The sequence below is a fragment of the Pseudogymnoascus destructans genome (assembly GCF_001641265.1).
Source record: "Pseudogymnoascus destructans isolate 20631-21 unplaced genomic scaffold scaffold_23, whole genome shotgun sequence".
In the NCBI taxonomy this organism is placed as follows: Eukaryota; Fungi; Ascomycota; class Leotiomycetes; order Thelebolales; family Thelebolaceae; genus Pseudogymnoascus; species Pseudogymnoascus destructans.
In genome coordinates this window covers 544,716-565,063 of record NW_020167542.1, presented here as the reverse complement: position 1 = coordinate 565,063, position 20,348 = coordinate 544,716, and the positions used below count along the sequence as shown (strand labels likewise).

Here is a 20,348-nt window from a genome sequence, read left to right as displayed (position 1 = left end):
TCTGCTGGACGCCGCGGAGGAAAGTGGTGTTGAGCCCTGAATACTCGGTCGGGTCGCTGAACGAGACGGACCGCAACCGTGCGTTATTACAACCAGGATTAAGCTTTTAGCCATTCAGCCTCGATGTTAATGCCGATGCAAGCGCTGGGAGCCCCGGATTTCAATTGGCTTTATATATGGAAGAAGTTCGGCGACAGAGTTGATGATGACTGCCTGTATGCGTGCTTGCTCCTTTACATGACACGTGCTATACAAGTCGGAGATTGCTGTATATTACAACTCATATGAATGGCTAAAGCTGAACTCCGCAGCTTCGCTGCTTCTTATAACCTCGATCTTGAAATGGCTTGCCCCGCAATCTGGCCTGCTGTCAGATGGGCCCCTCGTTCGTGAGATGGATATATAAAGCGAGCTTTTGGCCAAGCTGTCGGTCCCCTCTTCCCCCCCCCCTACGCTCCAAACCGTCGAAGCTCCACCTTATCATACCTTCTCTTAAATTCAAGCCTCAAAATGTTATCCTCTCGGGATTGGCCTCGGCCTTGGTGGCGGCTACATACTTCATTAGCGCTCTCGCCCATCCAGACCATAAAGACCCGGTTCTCCTCCGCCGCGCCCTCGGCGAACAGGCGTTTCACACCAAAAATGGAGCACGGTCTCTTCAGGCCTGCTCCGGATCAGCGGCGTCCATAGAGCTACAGAAACAAGCTGCCCTGCGCCGAGCAGCCACTGCACAGCGCCTGCGCGAGGAACGCGGCCTTACCGGTAGTACGCCCGCTCTTCCCCCTCTTAATTACACAACTAACAAACCCAGCGCGCATGCGCCACCGCCGTGACTTAGTAGACGTCGAGAAATTAATGCAAGTCTCCCACGACCGCACCTCCTCCCACGACTTCACCCCCTCCACCCCCCCCCTCCGAAGTCTTCGGCACCACCTCGCCCTGCATCCTCACCCCCAAAGGCGCCACGGGCCCCTACTTCATCGCGCAAGAGCTCCTCCGCACCAACATCGCCGAGGACCAACCCGGCGTCCCCATCTACCTCGACTGGCAGTTCATCGACGTCTCCACCTGTGGCCCCGCCGACCTAATCGTCGACACCTGGTCCGCCAACTCCACAAAGATCTACGTGAAATAATCCTTTGCCTGGAAAATAATGCACGAGAGGATTGAGGCGGTAAGCGTTGGATTTGATTAATTGCACGCCACGTGGGCACCACTCAGCTATCCCCAATACCGAAGTACGCATCGTCGAACTTCTGGTTCTCCAGCCCCGTCGTTTCGTCGCCACCTTCGAAATCCAAGCTGTCGAGTAGATCGTCGAAATTCGTCTCGTTCCCGCCTATCCCCATAGCCAGATCGAGATCCGCGCCGCTCATCCCGACACCATCTTCCCCATCTAGGTTAATGATTTCACCGTCTCCGCCTGCGTTCCCACCGCTATTTGCTGTATCGAGCATGTTGATGTCCGCGCCCTCCTCGGGCACCTGGTTGGCGTAGCTCTCTAGGCCTTGTAGCATCGAGCTCCCATCATCATTGCCGAAGGGTTGGTCGCAGGCTTCCCCGAAGGTCGATAGGTCTATGTGGCCGTCGTTTGCCATACTGTATTCTTGGTCTTGATTCTCTCCTCCCGCAGCATTATCCGTACCGAAATCAAAGTCGTCAAAGTTGAGATCAGGGTGGTCGTCGTGTGCGCTCTTCGGGCCGAATAGGGACTCGTAAGGCATGTCGTCATTGGTATCAAGCGTGTCCAGTGGTCCCAGCTCTTTAGTCGGGGCATCTTGAAGCTTATCAACTTGCTGGACGTCTGCGGCTGATGCTTCTGGTTGTTCGATGCTTTGTTTGACCTCGTCCTGTGGCTTTTCAGAGGTTTGCACAAGATCTTCTTTTGGTTGCTCCTCAAACAGGTCCAAAGTATCCAATGCCTCCTGCTTTGTCAGGTCGCCCGCCTGCACAGCGGTACCCGACGGCTCGGGCTTCACTAGCTGGTCGCCCCCTTGTCCCAAGGCGTCGGGCGCCTCTTCCATCTTAATATGTGCCGGTTGCTCCAAAAGCCCCCCATCACGCGTAGCCATCCCAGGCTGTGCATCATCAACCGTCTCCATCCCCATATCAACCGCCACACCCTCATTCGGTTTCGCAACCGGATTCCTCAACTCCTCCTCCCTCCTCCTCACCTCCCTCAAGTCCCTCGCAATAACCGCCTTAGCCCTGACCTATTCGCATCAAATCAGTACATCCCCCCCAAAAAGCACCCCCTATCCCACAATCGGAACAGTTCTTACAATATCACTCTCTAGCTCATCTAGCGCGCCATGGAAGCTTGTGATCGCCTTGGGCATGTACATCTGCAGCCTATCGTTGTCGTGGGAGATGGTCTTGGCGCCCTTCATGTTGGCGGAGCGCAGGGCTTTGCCGGTTTCGATGAGCTGGTTGGGGGGGTTAGTATTAAACTGTGTCGACGAAGATGGGGTTGGGGGGAGGTGGGGGGGGCGCACAATGGTGTTTATTAGATTCTGCAGGGTGTCGAGGTGCTGTTGCTGTTTGGATTGAAGCTTGGCTGGCTGCGGACCGGGTCTTGGTGCGGACATGGTGATGATATGAGATGCTGGTGGATAGAGATAAATATGTTCAGTGTGTTTGAGGTAACTTGTAGAGCTCCGACGCTGAGTGGGTAAGTGGAGACTCACGGCGGTTCGGCGTGGATGACGCTATGTTACCGCGGATAAATAATGGCCCGTCCCGTCATTCTGCCCCGTCCCCGCGTTTTTAATATCAATTCGCCTGGTGGTAAAAACAGTCTCCCTATGGCAGTATTTTACGCGCATCCACGATTACAAGCAGGGTTTCTAGCAACCATTAAGAAGTGGCAGGTTGGTTCACTTAGTTCCCGAAGAAGAACAACTCTTCAATTATCCATAGTCAAGACTATGTGCATTCATTCTCAATCCCTATTCCCACCGCAGCCAGTAGTAACCCTCCCCTCAAATACGTCTCCAATTAAGATCCCGAACAATCTTCCATCCAAAACCATCATTACATGACAGGCGCCAGCGGCGGCGCTACGAAAAAAAAGCCAGGGGGTAGTCGCACGATAGTATAGAGAATTCGGTGAACTCGTCACACGAGAAAAATAAACGAGCATACAAAGGGGCCAAAAATACGCAAATTATATGCCTCATCGTGGAAGTAGAGGTAGGTAGAGTAGAAGAAAGACGGTAGGAAGAAACAAATCCTCCGAATTTCAAGCACATAAAAACATATCCCAGAAAAACGAACACCACATGCTTTTTGTTGAGAGGACGACATGGACGTAAACATGATAACATAGCTTCTGCACCTGCCACAGACGAGAGAGGAGAGGAAAATGGGGCGATTGGGAGAGAGAATGCTATAAGAAGAAACCCTAGGCAAATCATCGCTGTGAGCTATCCAACAAATGGTTCCACTGCCGTTGTCGTCAAGAAGAGACTGAATTAAAAACACAGGGACAGAAGAAGTAAGTGATAACCGAAACCCGCACCTGACGACACACGCCGCCACCCAAAAACATAATCAGGGGAGCAAAGTCAGCGGCTCAGTCGAATTCAGGGCCCGAGCTAGCCTTGGTAGCCACCAAAGCCGGCTTGTCCGAAGCCTTGAGAGGCCGGCGGGCTCCATTGAGCGGTCGGCGTCTGCTGTGCACGGCCGTAACCACCTGCGCTTGGTGGGCCACCGTATCCCATTGGCTGGCCTCCATACCCAGCAGGGGACTGTTGAGGAGGTCCTCCGTAGTTTCCTGGCTGGCCACCATATTGTGCTTGGGACTGTTGGTTAGGCATGGGTCCAGCTGATGGGGGGCCTTGTTGAGGTGGCATTCCACCGTACTGGGGGAAATAGGCGGATGGTGTCCCAGGGTAGGCAGGAGTCTGAGCACTCTGAGGGCTGTAACCGGTTGGGGTTCCCTCAAACCCTGGCTGAGAAGGTGCCTTGTCCTTGCCCCACTATTTTGAAAGTCAGTTTGATTTCTGGACACAGTTATGAATCGACTTACGCTGCACTTCAACGGGCGGCCGTTCACATTATAACCACTCAGCTGGCAAATAGCCATAGCGGCGTTCTCGTGTGTGTCCATCTTAACAAAAGCAAAGCCGCGGTCAGATTGGAAGCGGGTCTCAACAACGTATCCAAAATTCTGGAACAGGGGAACAAGGTCGTTCTGGGTCGTGTATGGCGTAAGGTTGCCAACGTAGACGGTGGTTTGCCACTGGGGAGTTTGCTGGACAATCATATCGTAGCTTTGGACACCGTGGGTTGGGAAGTGGTGGTGGCCGAAAGGTGTAGTTGGAGTAAGTCCAGTAGAAACCATGGATTGCTGCTGGGAGATCGATGGCTGGCCCTTTTGATTCGCCCAGTTACAGCGTATCGCGCGAGATCCGAGCCATTCTCCATCCATTGAGCTGAGAGCCTTTTCAGCATCTTGGCGCTCACGGAAAGCAACAAATCCGTAGCCACGGGACCTTCCGGTCTTCATGTCCCACATCACTCTTGCCTCAGAAACCGATCCGAAAGCACAGAATGCTTGAAGGAGCACCTCATCGTTAACCTCGTTCGAAAGATCGCCAACGAAGATGTGGAAATGGTTCGAGGTGTCCTCCTTATTAGATGTGTTGGACTGGTATGCCCAGTTAACACGAATTTCCTATTCCGGTTAGTCATTAGAATTCACTTGTTCCATGCGATATTGTACATACGGCTTGGTGCACACGTCTGCCATTCAAAGTTTGCATAGCACGCTCTGCTGCTCCAGGATCGTCGTACTCGACAAAGCCATAGTTGAAGCCCTTGGACTGTAGCTGGTTAATGCGATTAGCATGCTGTACGTACAACAAAGGAGTGTGAGATAAGTGTCTCTGGAGTGGGGGCGAGATCTCTATGCCACACACTTGTGCGCATATCCGAGTATCTCATGAATTGACACATATAAAAGGTGATACTGACAGCACCTACATTCTTGTCAGGAATGATTTTGACGTTTTGGACATGTCCGGTCGTTTCAAAGATTTGGCGCAGAACGTCCTCGGTCACGCGAGGATCAAGTCCACCAACGTAGAGGGCACGCTTGTTTGGCTCTGGGGCCGCACGTCGAACGAACCTGCCCTGGCTATCTGGAGACATGATGACCCCGTTTTCGCCCGACATCGGCGAGGTTATAGCTGTTGGAATGGGATTCGTGTTCTGGGGGATGATGACAGGTGGGAGCGGTAGAGGAGGCATGTGCGGGTTGCCCATGCCATTCTGGCCGTTCTCGTAGCCTGGAGCACCGGCAGTTCCAGGTGGAGGTGGGAGCTGCGTCCCGGGCGGAGGAGGGGCTTGGTCAGACATCGTCTGTGGGTTTTGAAGTATTACTGTGCTTTTTTGCTGCAAAAGTGACTGCGCAACTCGAGCCTTTGTTCGAAGCGAAGAATCCGACGAGTATGAAACTACGTAGGAGTCTAAAATCGAGATGTACTTAGGATCATATAGGATGAATCGCGTGGCAGGTCCCCAACAGTATTACGAATCGACTTGGAAGGACTCGAAATGATTCGAAGGAATCGGATCGCGAAATGAGTTTGATTGAAAAGGCAAGTCGGAGAGAATCGACGACAGGAGTTTCAAGCGATGAACTGAAGAAAGTGTGAGTTTTTCGGGCTGAGAGAAAGCCTCGATGACAGCGAGGCGCGCGCAAAGACGGGCTTCTGTTATACCTTTCGCGACTGAACAAATCGAAAGACGTGGAAGGAAGATCAATGCGACGAAACCGACGACGACGGGTTATGACGGAACCCGTACAAGGGAAGAAACACAAGCAGAAAGGAGAAGATATGGGAGAAGGAAGAGATGAGAGAAGTAGAAAACCACCGCCTCAAATCTCAAAACTCTCACACGGCCTTGGGGTCGATAGAGAGATGTTTTTGGTTTTTTGAGATGGGGTGAAGGAGGGATCGAGGACAAAAGGTGGGGAGGTAGGTGGGAGGTGTTGGAAAGGGAGGGAGGACCAAAGACGGCAGTGGGATGAACGGACACCCCTAAATATGCACACCCCGACGTCGACAGGTTACGGCAGCTACTCGAGTACTGCAAGCCCTAAGCTGAATCGGTCGCCGTAGCTGCGGTGGATGGGGATGTATGTGATGGGGACGGCGGGCGAGGTCAAAAGACACGCACGGTCGGGGGTGCGCCGAGTACAATTAGCCGATTAGCCAATTAGCGTAGGTTTCACCGAAGCCGAAGCGAAGGGACGAAAGGGACGTACCGTACGCCGTACTACCCGAGTATGTGCGGCCAAGTGCGGCTGTGGGGGTCTGTTTTGTCTTGAACAAGAAAAAATAACGAGGGGGTCTTGTTTGTCCTGTTGGTAATAGTTAATTCTTGTGGGTATGTTCTTTATGAGCTGTCCTTTTATATAACATATGAGATGAGATACAAGAACAGCCGAGACACATGGAGATGGTACGAGTACTTCCGTCTGTTCTGTTTGTGCCTGAAAACCTCACCCAAGCCCAATTGGCTGGTTGTACGGAGTACAGGCGTGCGAGATGTGATAAGGTGGGCTGACTGTGCATGAAGCTCCTCCTACTCGAGCTGCGTAACTCGGAGAGTATGTAGAGTATGTAGAGTAGAATATAACATCTATGTAGTCTCATCTGATCCTTAAAAACATACGGAGTAAACATGCAATAAATCCTCCCGAATGGTCACTTCACTTCCCTCTTGACAAAATAAATCGATCCCCATGTCACGTGCCATCGCTCTACATGGTCCGTGCTGCTCACCTCACCACCCACTTTGAAATGCCCTAGCGGGTCGCGCCAAACCGCGTCAACTCCCAGGTCGGAAGGTACGTACTGCGTCAAACCGCGTCAACTCCAGGTCGGAAGGTACGTACTGCGTCAAACCGCGTCAGAAGGTACGTACTGCAATCGCAGGGAAACAAGAGAACGACTCCACGAACAAACAGCAACTATGAGCCACTAGCCTCCCTTTCACCTGCATGCACCGGGCAAAAGCATTACTGAATAGCCCAAAAAGTCGATTGCATGATATCTGCTCGACGACGCTTTTCGGCATTCTCCACAGCAACCCCTCTCCTGCGTGCGAGTTGCTGGAAGGCGCCCCTCCACAGCCCGCAGCCCCGTCTGATCCTCGTCCCGAATTTGGATGCATACGTCTCATACAGTCGAACAGCTGGTTACTCCAGCATTGCCGACGCAATGTTAGGGAGGGCTGTGCAGACTTTCCAGGCGCCGCCGCCGCGGAAGGAAGCATTGGCGGCGGCAGAAACGGCTAGGGGAGCTCAGTCTCCCGGGTCGTCTCAGGGCGTGGATGATATGTTGAAGAATGGGACGAAGAATAATAACAGGAAGAGCATTAGTGGGTGGGCGAGACCGGTGTCCCCGAGCTCGTCTGTGCTGTCGAGTGCCCCGTTGTCGGTGTTTTCGAGGAAGAACTCGGCTTCTGCGTTTTCGAGACCGACTACAGCGGGTACTGTCACATCGACTGCTTATGCGGATACATCGTCTGTGAAAAGGGGGGTTTCTGCGGGCCCAGGCAGACAAGGTTTTGTTGGGGCTAAGGTATGGAGGTCGAGCTCAAGTTTAAAGGAAGGCATGAATAACGAGAAGGCCAGGTCGTAACACAAGCAGCAGTTATTATCAATTCTAGCACAGACATTGTCGACTTAACACAAGAAGCTCCAAGCAAATCACACGCCCCACAACCTGTCGAATTTGACTTCGACGATTTTGACGACGACAGCGACTTGGATCTAGAAGTGGAGTATCCACTAGCATTACCACCCTTGAGTGCGCCGCCTAGACAACTATTGGCCTCAATGTCCCCGAATAATACTAACTTCCCAGCGTCAATGCCTCCACCGAAGTTGTCAGCAACTCCTCAACACCTCGCCAATCCAAGTAGTGGTCCTATACCTTGGTCCTCATCTCCGCAAGCACATATGGGGCTGCCTCCAGGGGCCGGGGCGAAACGATCGAGTTTCCAAGAGCCAGAACAACAGATTACAAACCTGATTTCATCCGAACCGTCGATTGATGCGAACCCTCGACCGGCAAAGCGGAGGACAACGCCATGGGCACAGCGGGCGGCGGAGGAGAAGGAGGCGCAACCACAACAGAGAGAACAGGCAGCTAGATGTACCCAATGCTTTAAGTGCCAGGGATATGGCCATTATTCTGGGAGTTGTACCAGAGAACACCCCAAAGACAACGCAATTCAACATGACGAAGATAGCTTTACCCCACTGCCAAAAGAAAAATCATTACCCTGGAATACCACTGCAAGCGCTATCAGGGACAAACGTGGGGCTTTCAGAGAGCACCAGAAGACGCTGAAAATGAAGAGGGAGCATACATCTATAACGGAAATGTTCAAGACCAAACCAAAAGCATCGACCAAGGAGGAGAAGGGGGCTAATATATTCCTCAGCTCTGAGCAGAGCAACGTCTTGGAACTCGTCACCCAACAGAAGAAGAGCGTATTCTTCACGGGTTCTGCCGGAACGGGAAAGTCTGTGCTGATGCGAGCCATTATTGCGGAGTTGCGCAAGGTATATAAGAAGGAGCCTGATAGGGTTGCTGTCACTGCGTCTACTGGTTTGGCTGCTTGCAATATTGGCGGTGTTACATTGCATAGCTTCGGTGGGATTGGGCTTGGGAAGGAATCTGTGCCTGACTTGGTGAAGAAGATTATGAGGAACCAGAAGGCGAAGAACCGGTGGTTGAGGACCAAGGTTCTGGTCATCGATGAAGTTTCCATGGTCGATGGGGAGCTATTTGATAAGCTGGAGGGCATTGCTAGGTTCATCAGGAAGAACGGAAGGCCGTTTGGTGGAATTCAACTGGTCGTCACGGGAGATTTCTTCCAGTTGCCGCCGGTGCCGGATTATGGCAAGCAGGTTAAATTTGCATTCGATGCAGATAGCTGGTCGACCTCGATCCATCACACTATTGGTTTGACGGAGGTTTTCAGACAACGCGACCCAGGTAGGTCGAGTCGACGTTCATTTATAAGGGTATTGATAACTAACCGTTGACGTAGTATTCGCCAATATGCTCAATGAGATGCGATTGGGCAAGATTAGCGATGCGACCATGAAGGCTTTCAGGAAGCTAGATAGGCCTCTGGAGGCCTCTGGCCTTGATGCAACCGAGTTGTGAGTTCTGGCACCACTGAGGCTTGCTTCGAATCTTAGCTAATCCGAACAACAGATTCCCAACCAGAAACGAAGTCGACAACTCCAACTTCATGAAGATGCGCCAACTCCAAGGCGCCGGCAAAATCTACCTCTCCGAAGACAGCGGCAGCGTCCGCGACCCGCAACAACTCGAGCGCCTCCTCCAGAACTTCATGGCCCCGAAGAAGCTCGAGCTCAAGAAGCACGCCCAGGTCATGCTGATCAAGAACATGGACGATAACCTCGTCAACGGCTCCATCGGCAAGGTCATCGGCTTCATGAACGAGAAAACATTTGAGGTCTACGAAGGCGTCGATCTCGACCCCCTGGACAACAATGCGGTCTCCGAAACAGAAGACCCGCACGACGCGACCCGCGAAGCGAAACGTCGCATCCGCGGGATGATGAATAAAGACCTCATCGCCGACACCGGGAAGGAGTACCCCCTGGTCCGCTTCTTCGCCGCGGACGGCACATCGCGCGACCTCCTCTGCCAGCCCGAGGACTGGAAAGTGGAACTCCCCAACGGCGAGATCCAAGCGCAGCGGCGGCAGATCCCGTTGATCCTGGCGTGGGCGCTGTCGATCCATAAGGCGCAGGGACAGACGCTGGAGAGGGTCAAGGTCGATCTGCGCAAGGTTTTCGAGAATGGGCAGGCGTATGTGGCGCTGAGTCGCGCGACGACGCAGGAGGGGCTTTGGGTGCAGAATTTCAATCCGAGGGCGGTGATGGCGCATAAGAGGGTGGGGGAGTTTTATGATAGTTTGTATAGTGTTAATAAGGCGATGAGGCATCCGAAGGTGCAGCCGGAGGGGGGGGGGCATAAGAAGCAGGAGAAGGTTCAGGGTGCCGTGCAGAGGATGGAGGATAGGCAGATGATGGGGGAGTTGGAGAGTTGGGAGGAGGATGAGGAGGCTATGGTTGCTTATGGGTGATTTTTCTTGGGGGTGGGGGGACTGATATGTAGACATAGACAGATCTGTCGAGTTGGGGGCATCGCTACTACGTATAGACGCTGTGGGTGTAGGGAATCAATAGCTTGTAGCTTCACGTCACTCGTAGCAAATTACATCAAAGTATGAAATAAACCACTTGTTCAATCTATTTCCTTTAAACATCCCAGCTCGTGGCTCTTCATAAACCCAAAGGGGACCTGAGGATCGATACCGCCACGTCTTTACACCGATGGAGTGCGAGTGGTGACAATATCGTCCGCACCATCTCACTCGGCCCGCCTCGCACCGGTGCATCCTCGGCGCCTACGCGGTCGACAATCGGAGGGGAATTAAAGCCCGACGAACAGGTTGCTGGGATGGCGAGGGGGTATGGGGGTGATGGATATATATGTTCGTTGTCCGATACTGCGGTTGCCTCGCTTGCGGCTACTGGAGAGGGTAAAAGGGGTAGCTGCTGACGCCTTACCTTGTATGTGGGGTGAATGATGTGAGCGGGACCCCTTCGGAATAGAGTGGTAGAAGGTGATCGGTTTATTTGGTGCCGTGGGCGGGGATTGAGAGATTCTTCGTTGTGGTGGACGGCCTCGACATCTTGTCATGCTGAATGGCCTGACGGCACTTCTGCGGATAGTACGGACTAGACAGAAGCCCTATCGTCGGCGCAGTTCCCGAGAGGGAAATAGTCAGCATGTCGATCGGTGGAAATAAGCAGGGCAGGGAGGTATAATTTACGAACTTGCATATGCGAGTAACTCCAATATCACCATGGCTCGCGCATATCGTGTATTATCGGTAGGAGGGCGTCGGCACTTCGCTCCTCTTCAGTGCGAGTTGGCTTTCGAGTTTGCTGCGCCAAGTGCTGCGCATGTCCACAATATCTAATAGTGGTGAGAAGAGGGAACGACAGGAATGGAGCAACGACAGCAAGATCTAGGTTAACGGTGACAAGAAGGTAACATTTCTTCACCCATTGGCGGGCGCAGGTACTCTAGGTGTTCTGCGAGCGTTGTCAGCGAAGCGCCATTATTTACCAACTATTGGTACGTAAGTTAGATGGCATTTTATACGTTTGAGGCGCCTTCAAATGTATCGGCAGGGAGCTTCAGTTCATCTGCAGGATCCCACATGACAGGGCCAAATTAGTAGGAGCAATGGCATCTGGTCTGACTGATAAAGTATAATAACTCATATCATTGCAGTACTCCGTGCTCAGCAAATCTATGCATAATCTCCGAAAACTATAAATACATATCGCAACCACATCATTACATAATATCCCCCCATCCATATCCCATACCCCCCTCACAATATCGGCCCCCTAACAACAGGCCTCTCCTCATCCCCCCCGAACCCCTTATCAACCCTAAACCCAATCCCCGGCACCCTCCACCTCAACGCCAAACTACTACAAACCACACTCACCGAGCTCGCCGCCATCGCCAAACTCGCCCACACCGGATCCAACCTTACATGTGTCCCCCCCGGCGTGAGCGCATAAAACGCCCCCGCCGCCACCGGCAAGGCAACCATGTTATACAGGAGCGCCCAGGCGAAGTTGAACTTGATGCGGCGGAATACGACGCGGCTGAGATGTAGCAGCGTAACAAGGGATTTCAGCTCCGATGAGACGAGCACGAACTCCGCGGCGGAGATGGCGATATCGCTGCCGGCGCCCATGGCGATGCCGACGTCTGCGGCGGCGAGGGCGGGCGCGTCGTTGATGCCATCGCCGACCATGCCGACGAGGGCGCGGCGGGAGGAGCGTCCTGAGGTTGGCATGCTGCGCTGGAGGTCGCGGATTCGGTCTGCTTTTTCGGCGGGGAGGACGCCGGCAATGATATTTTGGGGGAGGATGCCGAGTTTGAGGCCGATGGCGTGGGCGGTGATGGGGTTATCGCCTGTGAGGAGCCAGGTGGATGTTCCAGCGTCGTGGAGGGCGCGGATGATACCCGAGGCAAAGGGGCGGATGGGGTCGGAGACGGCGAACATGGCGGAGAGGTGGCGGAAGTGGGAGGAAGTGGGAGGAGGGGTGGATGGTGAAGTGGGTGGGTGTGGTCGCGAGATTCCGACTAGGACGACGCTGTCTCCTTCGCGCTTCCAGGTTGAGAGAATGGTGGAGGCGGATGTGGGGACGGGGATGAAGTATTCGCTCATGAGTGCCTCGTTGCCGATTAGAATCTCGGTGAAGACTTCATCAAGGAAGGCAAGGGCGCGCATGCCGCGGCCGGGGATCTCGTGGACCTCGAGGAGGCGGGGCTTCTCGTGTGCGTCTTCGATTTCGGCTGTGGGCTGTGCGGCGCAGAAGGAGGAGAGCGCTTTTGCGAGTGTGTGCGTGCTGTTGTCTTCGGTGCTCGCTATGAGGGAGAGGAGAGTGCGCTCGGCGAGGACTGGGTGGGCGGTATCTGAGGGGCCGATTGGGAGGTACTCAGTTACGGCTGGATCGCCACCCATTGTAAGCGTGCCGGTTTTGTCGAAGACGATAGTGTCGAGGCGGCTGGCTTTCTCAAACGCCGCACCACCGCCTTTAACCAAGATACCATGCTTCGCGGCGAGGCCACCGCCAACAAAAAGTGCGGTTGGGGCAGCGAGGGCAAGGCCACAGGGGCAGGCTACGACAAAGACGGCAATTGCGAACTGCAGGGACCAAGTTACCCAACCACCCTGGGAGTGGTGGCCGTCGAGATAGTCGTCAGGAAGGGCGCCACTTAGGCCGAGAGAGAGCCAGATGATCCAGGTTATTATGGCGAGCGCAGTGATAGCTGGGACGAAGTAAGAAGTCAAGGAATCTGCTAAACGCTCAATTGGGGCGCGCTTCGTTTGGCCTTCGCGCACGGCTTGGACAATTTGGTCGAGCATCGCAGAACCAGAGGCACTGCTGATTGTCACGGTGACTGGAGAGCCTCTGTTGATGGTCCCGGCGAAGACCGACGAGCCGATGTGTTTCTTAACCAATTTGCTTTCACCTGTAAGACTGGACTCGTCGAAGTTTGTCTCGCCACCTGTGATCTCGCCGTCAGCAGGGGGCGAGGCGCCATGCATTACGCGAACACTGTCGCCAAGTTCGAGGAGATCAACGGGCACTTGGGACAATTGGCCAGTGGGCCAGTTAACCAGGACAGCAGTAGTTGGACGAAGCTTGCCTAGAAGCGTGACAGCGTCTCCGGTGCGGGACTTGCTATAGGCTTCGATGTATCTACCGATTAAGAGGAACATGGTGAGGAAGACGACTGAATCGAAGTAGAAGCTAGTCTCATCAACTTCCATCGAGGGGTTGGCACCCGCAGAAATCAGTTGTGCGACAGATGACCAATATGCTATGGAGGTTCCAAGAGACATAAGCATGTTCATGCTGCCGAACCGATAGAAGCGCTGTAGGATGGGCGTCTTGTTGCCACGGCGCCACAAGAAGTGGATCTCTTTGATGGCACGTCGGTGGAAAACGTCTGCTGCGAGGAAGTATACGGGCGTAGAGAGGAGAAAGAGGATCCATTGCGAGCGGCTGACCTGCGCTTTCCATGGTGTCATAAGCCAGTGCTTGCTCTGGTTAGAGGAAGGAACGAGGCTCATGAAGACAATGCCAATTATGAAGGTTGGAATCGCTATGATGATTGTGAGGGCGACGCGGATGAGTAGGCGCCGTTGCTGTTGGGCATGAAGTGCATGAGACCGCTCTTCGAGGGTTGGTGGATGGTATATCGATACCTCGAACTTGGGATCTAGTGTTGATATTGTGGCAATAATATCTCTGATGGAGAAATCCGGCAGTTGAGGCACATAGCTGAGCCTTAGGATCGGGTCTTTGATACTCAGCGGCTTCTCAATGCGGATCGCGTCTCCGAAGACTTCGAGGGACCGGAGGACTTTCTCGGGACAGTGGTTGCAGAACATTTGGGAGACGTTGATTTCAACCGTTCTTCGTTGTGTGGCCTGTGTTAATTGCCCCAAATCTATAACCTTATCAAGCTTTGCTTCATAGCCAAGATCCTCAATTATCTCCATGATCTCGTCGAGGTGAGCCCTTCCCTTAAAATCCACACTGGCGCTATTCGCGATCAGATTAACTGTGACCTCCTTAGCCCAGTCTTTTTTCTGTAGAGCATTTGTGATTGCTACAGCACAGGATCCGCAGGTCATTCCGCCAACCGCTATGCTTGCCCGCCACATGTCTTTCTCCTTCCCTGCGTTCGTATCGGCGACAGAGTTTAGGAGTGCTTCGTATCCGAGGTCCTCAATAGTAGATATCAAATCATCGACGTGATCTTTGCCAACAACATCCGCGGTCGCGCTGTTGGAGATGAGGTTGACTGTGATGTTCCTCACCCAACTCTTCTTTTCGAGCTCCGTCGTGATAGCATTCGAGCAGGACGCGCAAGTCATCCCCCCAATAGCAACACTCGCACGCCAGGTATCCTGTTCTCCTCCTCCATCGACAACCACAAACGGCTCCTGCGACGACGGCGACGAAAGCGGGGGCTGCGGACCCATGGCGTCGACATGAGTATCCGGTTGTAGAAGAGGCTGGTGCGACGGTGTGTTTGTTGATTTTCCCTTTGGCTTCGTGCTCTGATATCCTTCTGTCCTACATAATTCGCAGTCCTGAATGTGTCTTGTTCTGAGCCTCTCCGAATCCTCACTTCTGCCTGAATGTCTCGGCCCGCCGAACCATTCACTACGTTCGAGAATTGAATCAAGAGTCCCGTGGACATCTCCAAATGCCAATCCACCGGAAGTAGACACGTCTCGTGCAATGCCATTTTCCGTCACACTGCATATGCCGAACCCTGCTTCGGTGAGTGCATCCTTTATGCTCCATATCTCCAGGTCTGTGGGATGCGTGACGGTCACCCACGACGTGACGATCGACGGTGATACCCTAAGAGGCCGCGGGGACAGCGCATAAAGTGCATTCTCAATATTGGCCACGCAGGAAGGGCAGTGGAGGTTTTCAAGGAGAAACGACGTCTCCATGGTCTGCGACGGCGGGGTTGAAGGGTCCATTTCGCTGAGAAGGATATTATGAAGCCTATGATAAGTGACTCTCGACACACAACCGGAAAAATAGAGAAGTATGAAATTGAGTCATAAGAAGAGAGATTCTTATGGCGATATATATGTAAGTAACTACCTTTTGCGGTGTTTGTGCCTTCACATTTCTTTGTGGCACTACTATGTCATTCGTGGTGGCCAAAACCCGCACAAAACGAGCACCGCACAAAAGACGCAGCTATCGTGCTTAATAATCAACAAACGATTAAGTAAGCAAGGGACGTGGTGTTCTTGGCCAATGAGTCGACAAGTGCATGTGCGAAAGCATTTTGTGACATAATAGTCCTTTTGAAAGCTATCAGCTAGTATCGACGAGAAGGTGATGGAACCGCAATATTGCCGCGGAGGACATGATATCATGTTCTTATACTCTCCCCACACCAACGATGGACGGGCGGGGCTTAAGGGGCTTAACCAAGACTGGCAAGGGCGTTGAGCAAGTAAAGGGGAACGAATGGGATGGGAGAGTCGCCTCCAGTGTCGTGGACTCGTCAACCTCTCCATGTCCACGAGGCTGAAGCTCATGTGCCTCATCCTGTGATACTTAAGCTGGAATGTGAGCAGGAAACACAGCCGCCTGGTCTAATTCCCATCATTGTTTGCCATCTTTGCTGTATACTTGGGGTCCGGCACGTCGGTCTTGAATCAAATCCACAGCGTTGCTGCCGTGGAACATCGCCACCTTCAAGAAATAGCAGAAGGGTTTAAGCCGATGTCAAGAATATATCTACGACAACTATGTAAAATCACGATGCATCTACACCAACTCCAATACCCAAATTCCAAATCCCAAATCCCGCTTCCAACAAATAGCTTCAACTATCCCTAGTACTCCTCCTCACTATCCTCATCCTCCGGCATAAACGCCCTATGCCTCCGACTCGTCAAGTCCTCCTCCAACCCCCCATCCCCGTCCGAATCCTTCCACCCATCCCCACCCACCAAACTCAACGCAACCGGCAAAAACACCAGCGCATGGCTCGCCGCGAACACCACCAGGGCCAGCCAGATGCGGAAATAGTAGAGCTCAAAGATCTTGCTCTTCGTGAACGCCAACACGCAGACGCCAAGTAGCTTCGTGATCGTGATCCCGCTAAACACCGACCCACCGACATTCACCAGGGAGACCCAGGCGCGGGCGTTGCGGTCGCGGAAGGATGCAGGTGCGCGGGCGAGGAGGGTGACAGAGGGGTAGGTGTAGGCGCGCGCGATGTGGGCGCAGAACTCGACGCCGATGCCGATGCAGATGATTAGGTTGACGAGCGAGACGGCATTGAGGGAGACGTTGAATAGAGCCATGGTTCCGATGATGTCGGTGACGATCATTGCCACAGTAGCTGTGACTACCATTGCCGTTTGAAGGCTTCCAAGCAGTAGTGTTGTGATGAAAAGGATGATTGCGAGTGCTGACAAGAGGAGTTGTGTAGTCAGCGACACGATCGTTGCGTACTGATCGAAGTAGATGTAGAACACTGAGTATGGGAACACATCCTCCCCTGTGCGCTTCGATACGGCATCTGCGATACGTCTTGCAGAGGCATAGGCAGCAATAAAATCTTCCTGACTCCTCAATGGCGTATGGCTAGTTCTAAAGTGACTCGCTGGAATTGTAGTCTCGGCCTGATCAATAACAAGAGCATTGCCATAAGCTGCCTTTCCGCCAAGTGGACAATCGTCGTTCACCGGCTCCCTGATCCATCGTTGTAAGTAATCAACGAATTCAACGCCCTCTGGCATGCCGTGAAGAGTGATGTTCCATGGCGGATCACGCCCTTGGAAGCATGGAACTCCATTTTCCATACAGCACTCTTCTTCCGGGTTCAGCCAGCGGAAGTAGTCATCAATCCAGCTTGCCGCCGGCGCCGCAATGTACGATATGTCAGGTCGCTTGCGCTCCTGCTCCAAGACGTTGGTGAGAGATAGCGACTCGCAGGTTGTAAAGCGAGAGCATATCTGCTGCTGGTGGGAACGCTGTGTCGCATTCAGACCACGGGTGACGAAGTACACAGGTGGCCCAGCGTCGAAATAGGCGTACAGGTCATTGAAGTATGGGATCAAATAGGAGTCATCTGGAATTGCGACCCGCTGGTCAAGACCCAGTTTGACTTCTGGAAACAATGAGACGCCTGCAGCAAAGAGGCCAAAGAATAGAACAACGACGAATACTTTCATCTTTCGGCCAAGCAGGGCGGGCGTGTATGTCTTGCGGATGTATTTCTCCAAGGTTCCCTCGTCTGAACCTTCGTAATAACGAGAATTAACGTTCAGATCACCACCGAGGTGTACACCGGCGCTCTTGACTTTCACACATGGGAAGCAGTCGGCTCTATTGTCCTCGACCCGACGCTGATTCAACGCCAGAACGGAGATAAACATCGTTACCTGTAGGATCGCATTGATGAAAACGGCCCCTGCTGCATATATGGCAAAGTTTCGAACGGCAGGCATGCCAACGAAAGCACCAAGTGCGAAAGCTATTGTCTCAGTGGATGCTGACAATAGAATGGATGGCCCCATGCGCCCGAGAGCTTTTCCGATGCGTACTTCGACAATCTCATCTGGATGGCTGAGGTTGACGCGTTCAAACTCATGAACTATGAGGAAAATATTATCCACGCCAACGGCAAGTACAATAAAAGGAATGACCTCGGCGATGATTAGGGTCACTTTTATTCCGAGAGCACTAAACAATCCAACAGAAGCAGAAATCGACATCAAAACGATGATGATACCAACGATGCCAAGCGTAAACTTAGATTGCACAAATGCGATTGAAGGGTTCCGGAATAGTGAGCCCAATGATAGAGAAGTGGATCCTAATGCCAACGAGGCGTAGAAGAACATGATAAAGTAGCTGATAACCACAATCTTGGCATCGGTGTTGGTAGACTTGTTAAGTTCGGCCTCAAGACTTATCTCCGTAGAGAATGACAACCTAAGACCGCGTTCCTGTGCTTCCCCTTGAAGGCTGAGCAGTAAAGATCGGAGGGATGTCTCCCAGTCCATTGCTCGCTCAGTTTCGGGAGAGCCCTCAGCATAGTTGTTGACAACCCAAGTTGCAATCAAAGCAGTAGAGTCGATGACGTCTCCAGACTCCTCCCATCCGCCAAGTATCGTATTCGGAGGCAACGGCTGTCCTGATTCTGGTCGGCACAAAACAGGAGACTTTGCGCAGCCCTTTAGGTCTGACTTCCACGTCTTTGGATTGACCGTGCTGATATCGTTTCCAAAATAGCCAGTCACGGATTGGATAACACATGCATCGCCCATTGGCTTGAAACAAACATCGTTCAGCTTAGCACCGTAGTGTGGGCCGGTAAGCTTGCTGACCCTGTCTTCCACATCGAACCACCACTTCAGAGTCTCGTAGCTCAGAACAGGTCCTGGACCACCAGGATGGGTATCATTGACAAGAAAAACTTGTTCTGCGCGGTAGAATGGGCCAAAGCTCTCATCGAAAAAAGCCTTTTCCTTAGCAGCGTCAGACGCAGGGCTCACCCAGAGTCTGGCTGGATTCTTCTCAATATCAAAATTCATCCATCCCAAACTGAAGAGTGCAACAATAAGGACGCTAAGGCCGATGCTTATTCCGGGAAATGATGCTGCTGCGTATCCAAGCTTTGAAAATGCACTATCGATAATTGTGTTGACTCTGTAGTTTTGCTGCGGACGATCATAAAGAGCGGCATTGTCCAATAAATCGCCTTCTTCGTCTTCGTCGTCGCTAGCAGCTATGTCTTGCAATAGCTGTAGTCTCTGATTCCTTCTTCTCGAATGCTTCGCCCAAGCGACATGCCCGAAAATTGCGGTAGCGAGAAGTGCAAGAAATATACCATATGTAAGAATGGCGCCAAAGCTCAGGCAGGGCAGCGGTCCAACATGGCATGCTTTGTTCTCCTTTACCTCCTCCAGCTTTGGACAAACTGCCGGACAGTCCACGCAAGCGCATCGAAATGCTTCGTCTTCGTCGTTGCACTTCTTCGGGACCATATCTGTCGGTTTCATGTTCGGTTCTGTGTAGTCGGTCGGTAACGGGAAGTTGATTTGAAACGGGCTTCCAACAAGGAGCTTCTTATCACCCAAAAACTTCAACAGCCCTGGATAATCCTTAGCCCCTCCACCTATGAAGTCCATCGCATTCTGATTTGCCGCCCCGAATTTAACGTCCTTGCAGCTATCGTAGAACCCTGAACCGTACTTGACGCTCACAAGCTGATCCAGCTCCGTCACAATAGACTTATCTCCCTTTTTCTCAGTCTCCGTCACGTTGATAAACAAGCTCTGGTCTGGACTGCACGTAAACGTACAGAACAGATTGAAGAAGTTATCCTTGCATGCGGGGCACGCTGATATTATGGGTTGTGCCCTCTTGAGATTGGTCTCTAGGTCATCCAGTTGCTTCCCTTCGCAACAAACCGGGCATTCGCTCCATTTGCTTCCACATAGCTCGACTAAATGTTTTCGTGTCTCGGGCGAGGGTTCTTCTGCTAGCCCGTTGTCTGGACATGGCAGCTCAGGTCCGAAAAATGACTTCTTCCCACAGGTTCCACGGATCGCGCAGCGTCCGGCTTCGTGTATGGGAGTGTATGGGTCGGCAACAGTGCTACTTGAAAGGGCTATCAAGCCAGCGATGACCTCCCATGCTCGACGCATCGTCGCTTTGGGGGTCCACGGGGCCGTCGGTGTTTCAGTCGATCAGTGAAGGCAACGGTGGGAAATAGTAGATTATGCGACAAGATAAATGGTGGATAAGCTCGTTACTCAACGAGAATTGCACTATGCGAGAACTTAATCTAACCACTGCGTTATGGTTATCGCGTTTGCTGTCGGCCTGGTCGTGTTTAGAACTGGGATGAGTCGCACAGTACCTTGACGGTTGCACTGACGTCAGGCCTTTGCGTCACGTGGTCAACGTTTTTGGAATTTCGTCGCGTGATTGGCCTTGTTCAACTGGATGAAGTGTGGTTATAAACGTCATATTGAACGCACTACTGGGAATATATATCTCGTCATGAAGACTCTTGATATATTAGGGGCGTTGTACTAGGACCTTTAGTTATGGACCTACGCTTTAATTGAAAGGTTTTTATTTTGAATGCATCTTTTGATTTATTTTAATTGTGATATTTTTACTC

General features: G+C 52.5%; 6 protein-coding genes across 6 annotated transcripts; 2 read left to right on the top strand and 4 right to left on the bottom strand.

Moving 5' to 3' along the window:
• Window positions 1-123: 123 nt before the first annotated feature.
• VC83_07724 (uncharacterized protein) lies at window positions 124-1,135 on the top strand (the record flags this gene model as incomplete). Its single annotated transcript, XM_024471290.1, has 5 exons — window positions 124-215; window positions 312-385; window positions 583-765; window positions 812-919; window positions 960-1,135. 5 exons carry the CDS (start codon window positions 124-126, stop codon window positions 1,133-1,135), a joined length of 633 nt encoding a protein of 210 aa, XP_024320841.1.
• VC83_07723 (uncharacterized protein) lies at window positions 927-2,627 on the bottom strand. Its single transcript, XM_024471289.1, has 3 exons — window positions 2,496-2,627; window positions 2,283-2,426; window positions 927-2,213 (listed from the first exon to the last, which is right to left on the bottom strand). The coding sequence occupies exons 1-3, from the start codon at window positions 2,586-2,588 to the stop codon at window positions 1,218-1,220; spliced, it is 1,233 nt and encodes a 410-aa protein (XP_024320910.1). The 5' UTR covers window positions 2,589-2,627; the 3' UTR covers window positions 927-1,217.
• Window positions 2,628-2,875: 248 nt separating this feature from the next.
• On the bottom strand, window positions 2,876-6,144 carry VC83_07722 (uncharacterized protein). Its single transcript, XM_024471288.1, has 5 exons — window positions 5,727-6,144; window positions 4,978-5,645; window positions 4,731-4,826; window positions 4,031-4,678; window positions 2,876-3,980 (listed from the first exon to the last, which is right to left on the bottom strand). The coding sequence occupies exons 2-5, from the start codon at window positions 5,359-5,361 to the stop codon at window positions 3,597-3,599; spliced, it is 1,512 nt and encodes a 503-aa protein (XP_024320844.1). The 5' UTR covers window positions 5,362-5,645; window positions 5,727-6,144; the 3' UTR covers window positions 2,876-3,596.
• Window positions 6,145-6,827: 683 nt separating this feature from the next.
• VC83_09671 (uncharacterized protein) lies at window positions 6,828-10,301 on the top strand. The gene is made up of 4 exons (XM_024473084.1): window positions 6,828-7,595; window positions 7,649-9,020; window positions 9,076-9,190; window positions 9,246-10,301. Exons 1-4 carry the CDS (start codon window positions 7,059-7,061, stop codon window positions 10,144-10,146), a joined length of 2,925 nt encoding a protein of 974 aa, XP_024328852.1. The 5' UTR covers window positions 6,828-7,058; the 3' UTR covers window positions 10,147-10,301.
• A 1,168-nt stretch (window positions 10,302-11,469) lies between these two features.
• On the bottom strand, window positions 11,470-15,538 carry VC83_07721 (uncharacterized protein; the record flags this gene model as incomplete). Its single annotated transcript, XM_024471287.1, has 1 exon — window positions 11,470-15,538. Exon 1 carries the CDS (start codon window positions 15,163-15,165, stop codon window positions 11,470-11,472), a length of 3,696 nt encoding a protein of 1,231 aa, XP_024320901.1. The 5' UTR covers window positions 15,166-15,538.
• VC83_07720 (uncharacterized protein) lies at window positions 15,539-20,203 on the bottom strand. The gene has a single exon (XM_024471286.1). It carries the CDS (start codon window positions 19,864-19,866, stop codon window positions 16,039-16,041), a length of 3,828 nt encoding a protein of 1,275 aa, XP_024320843.1. The 5' UTR covers window positions 19,867-20,203; the 3' UTR covers window positions 15,539-16,038.
• Between the last annotated feature and the right edge of the window lie 145 nt (window positions 20,204-20,348).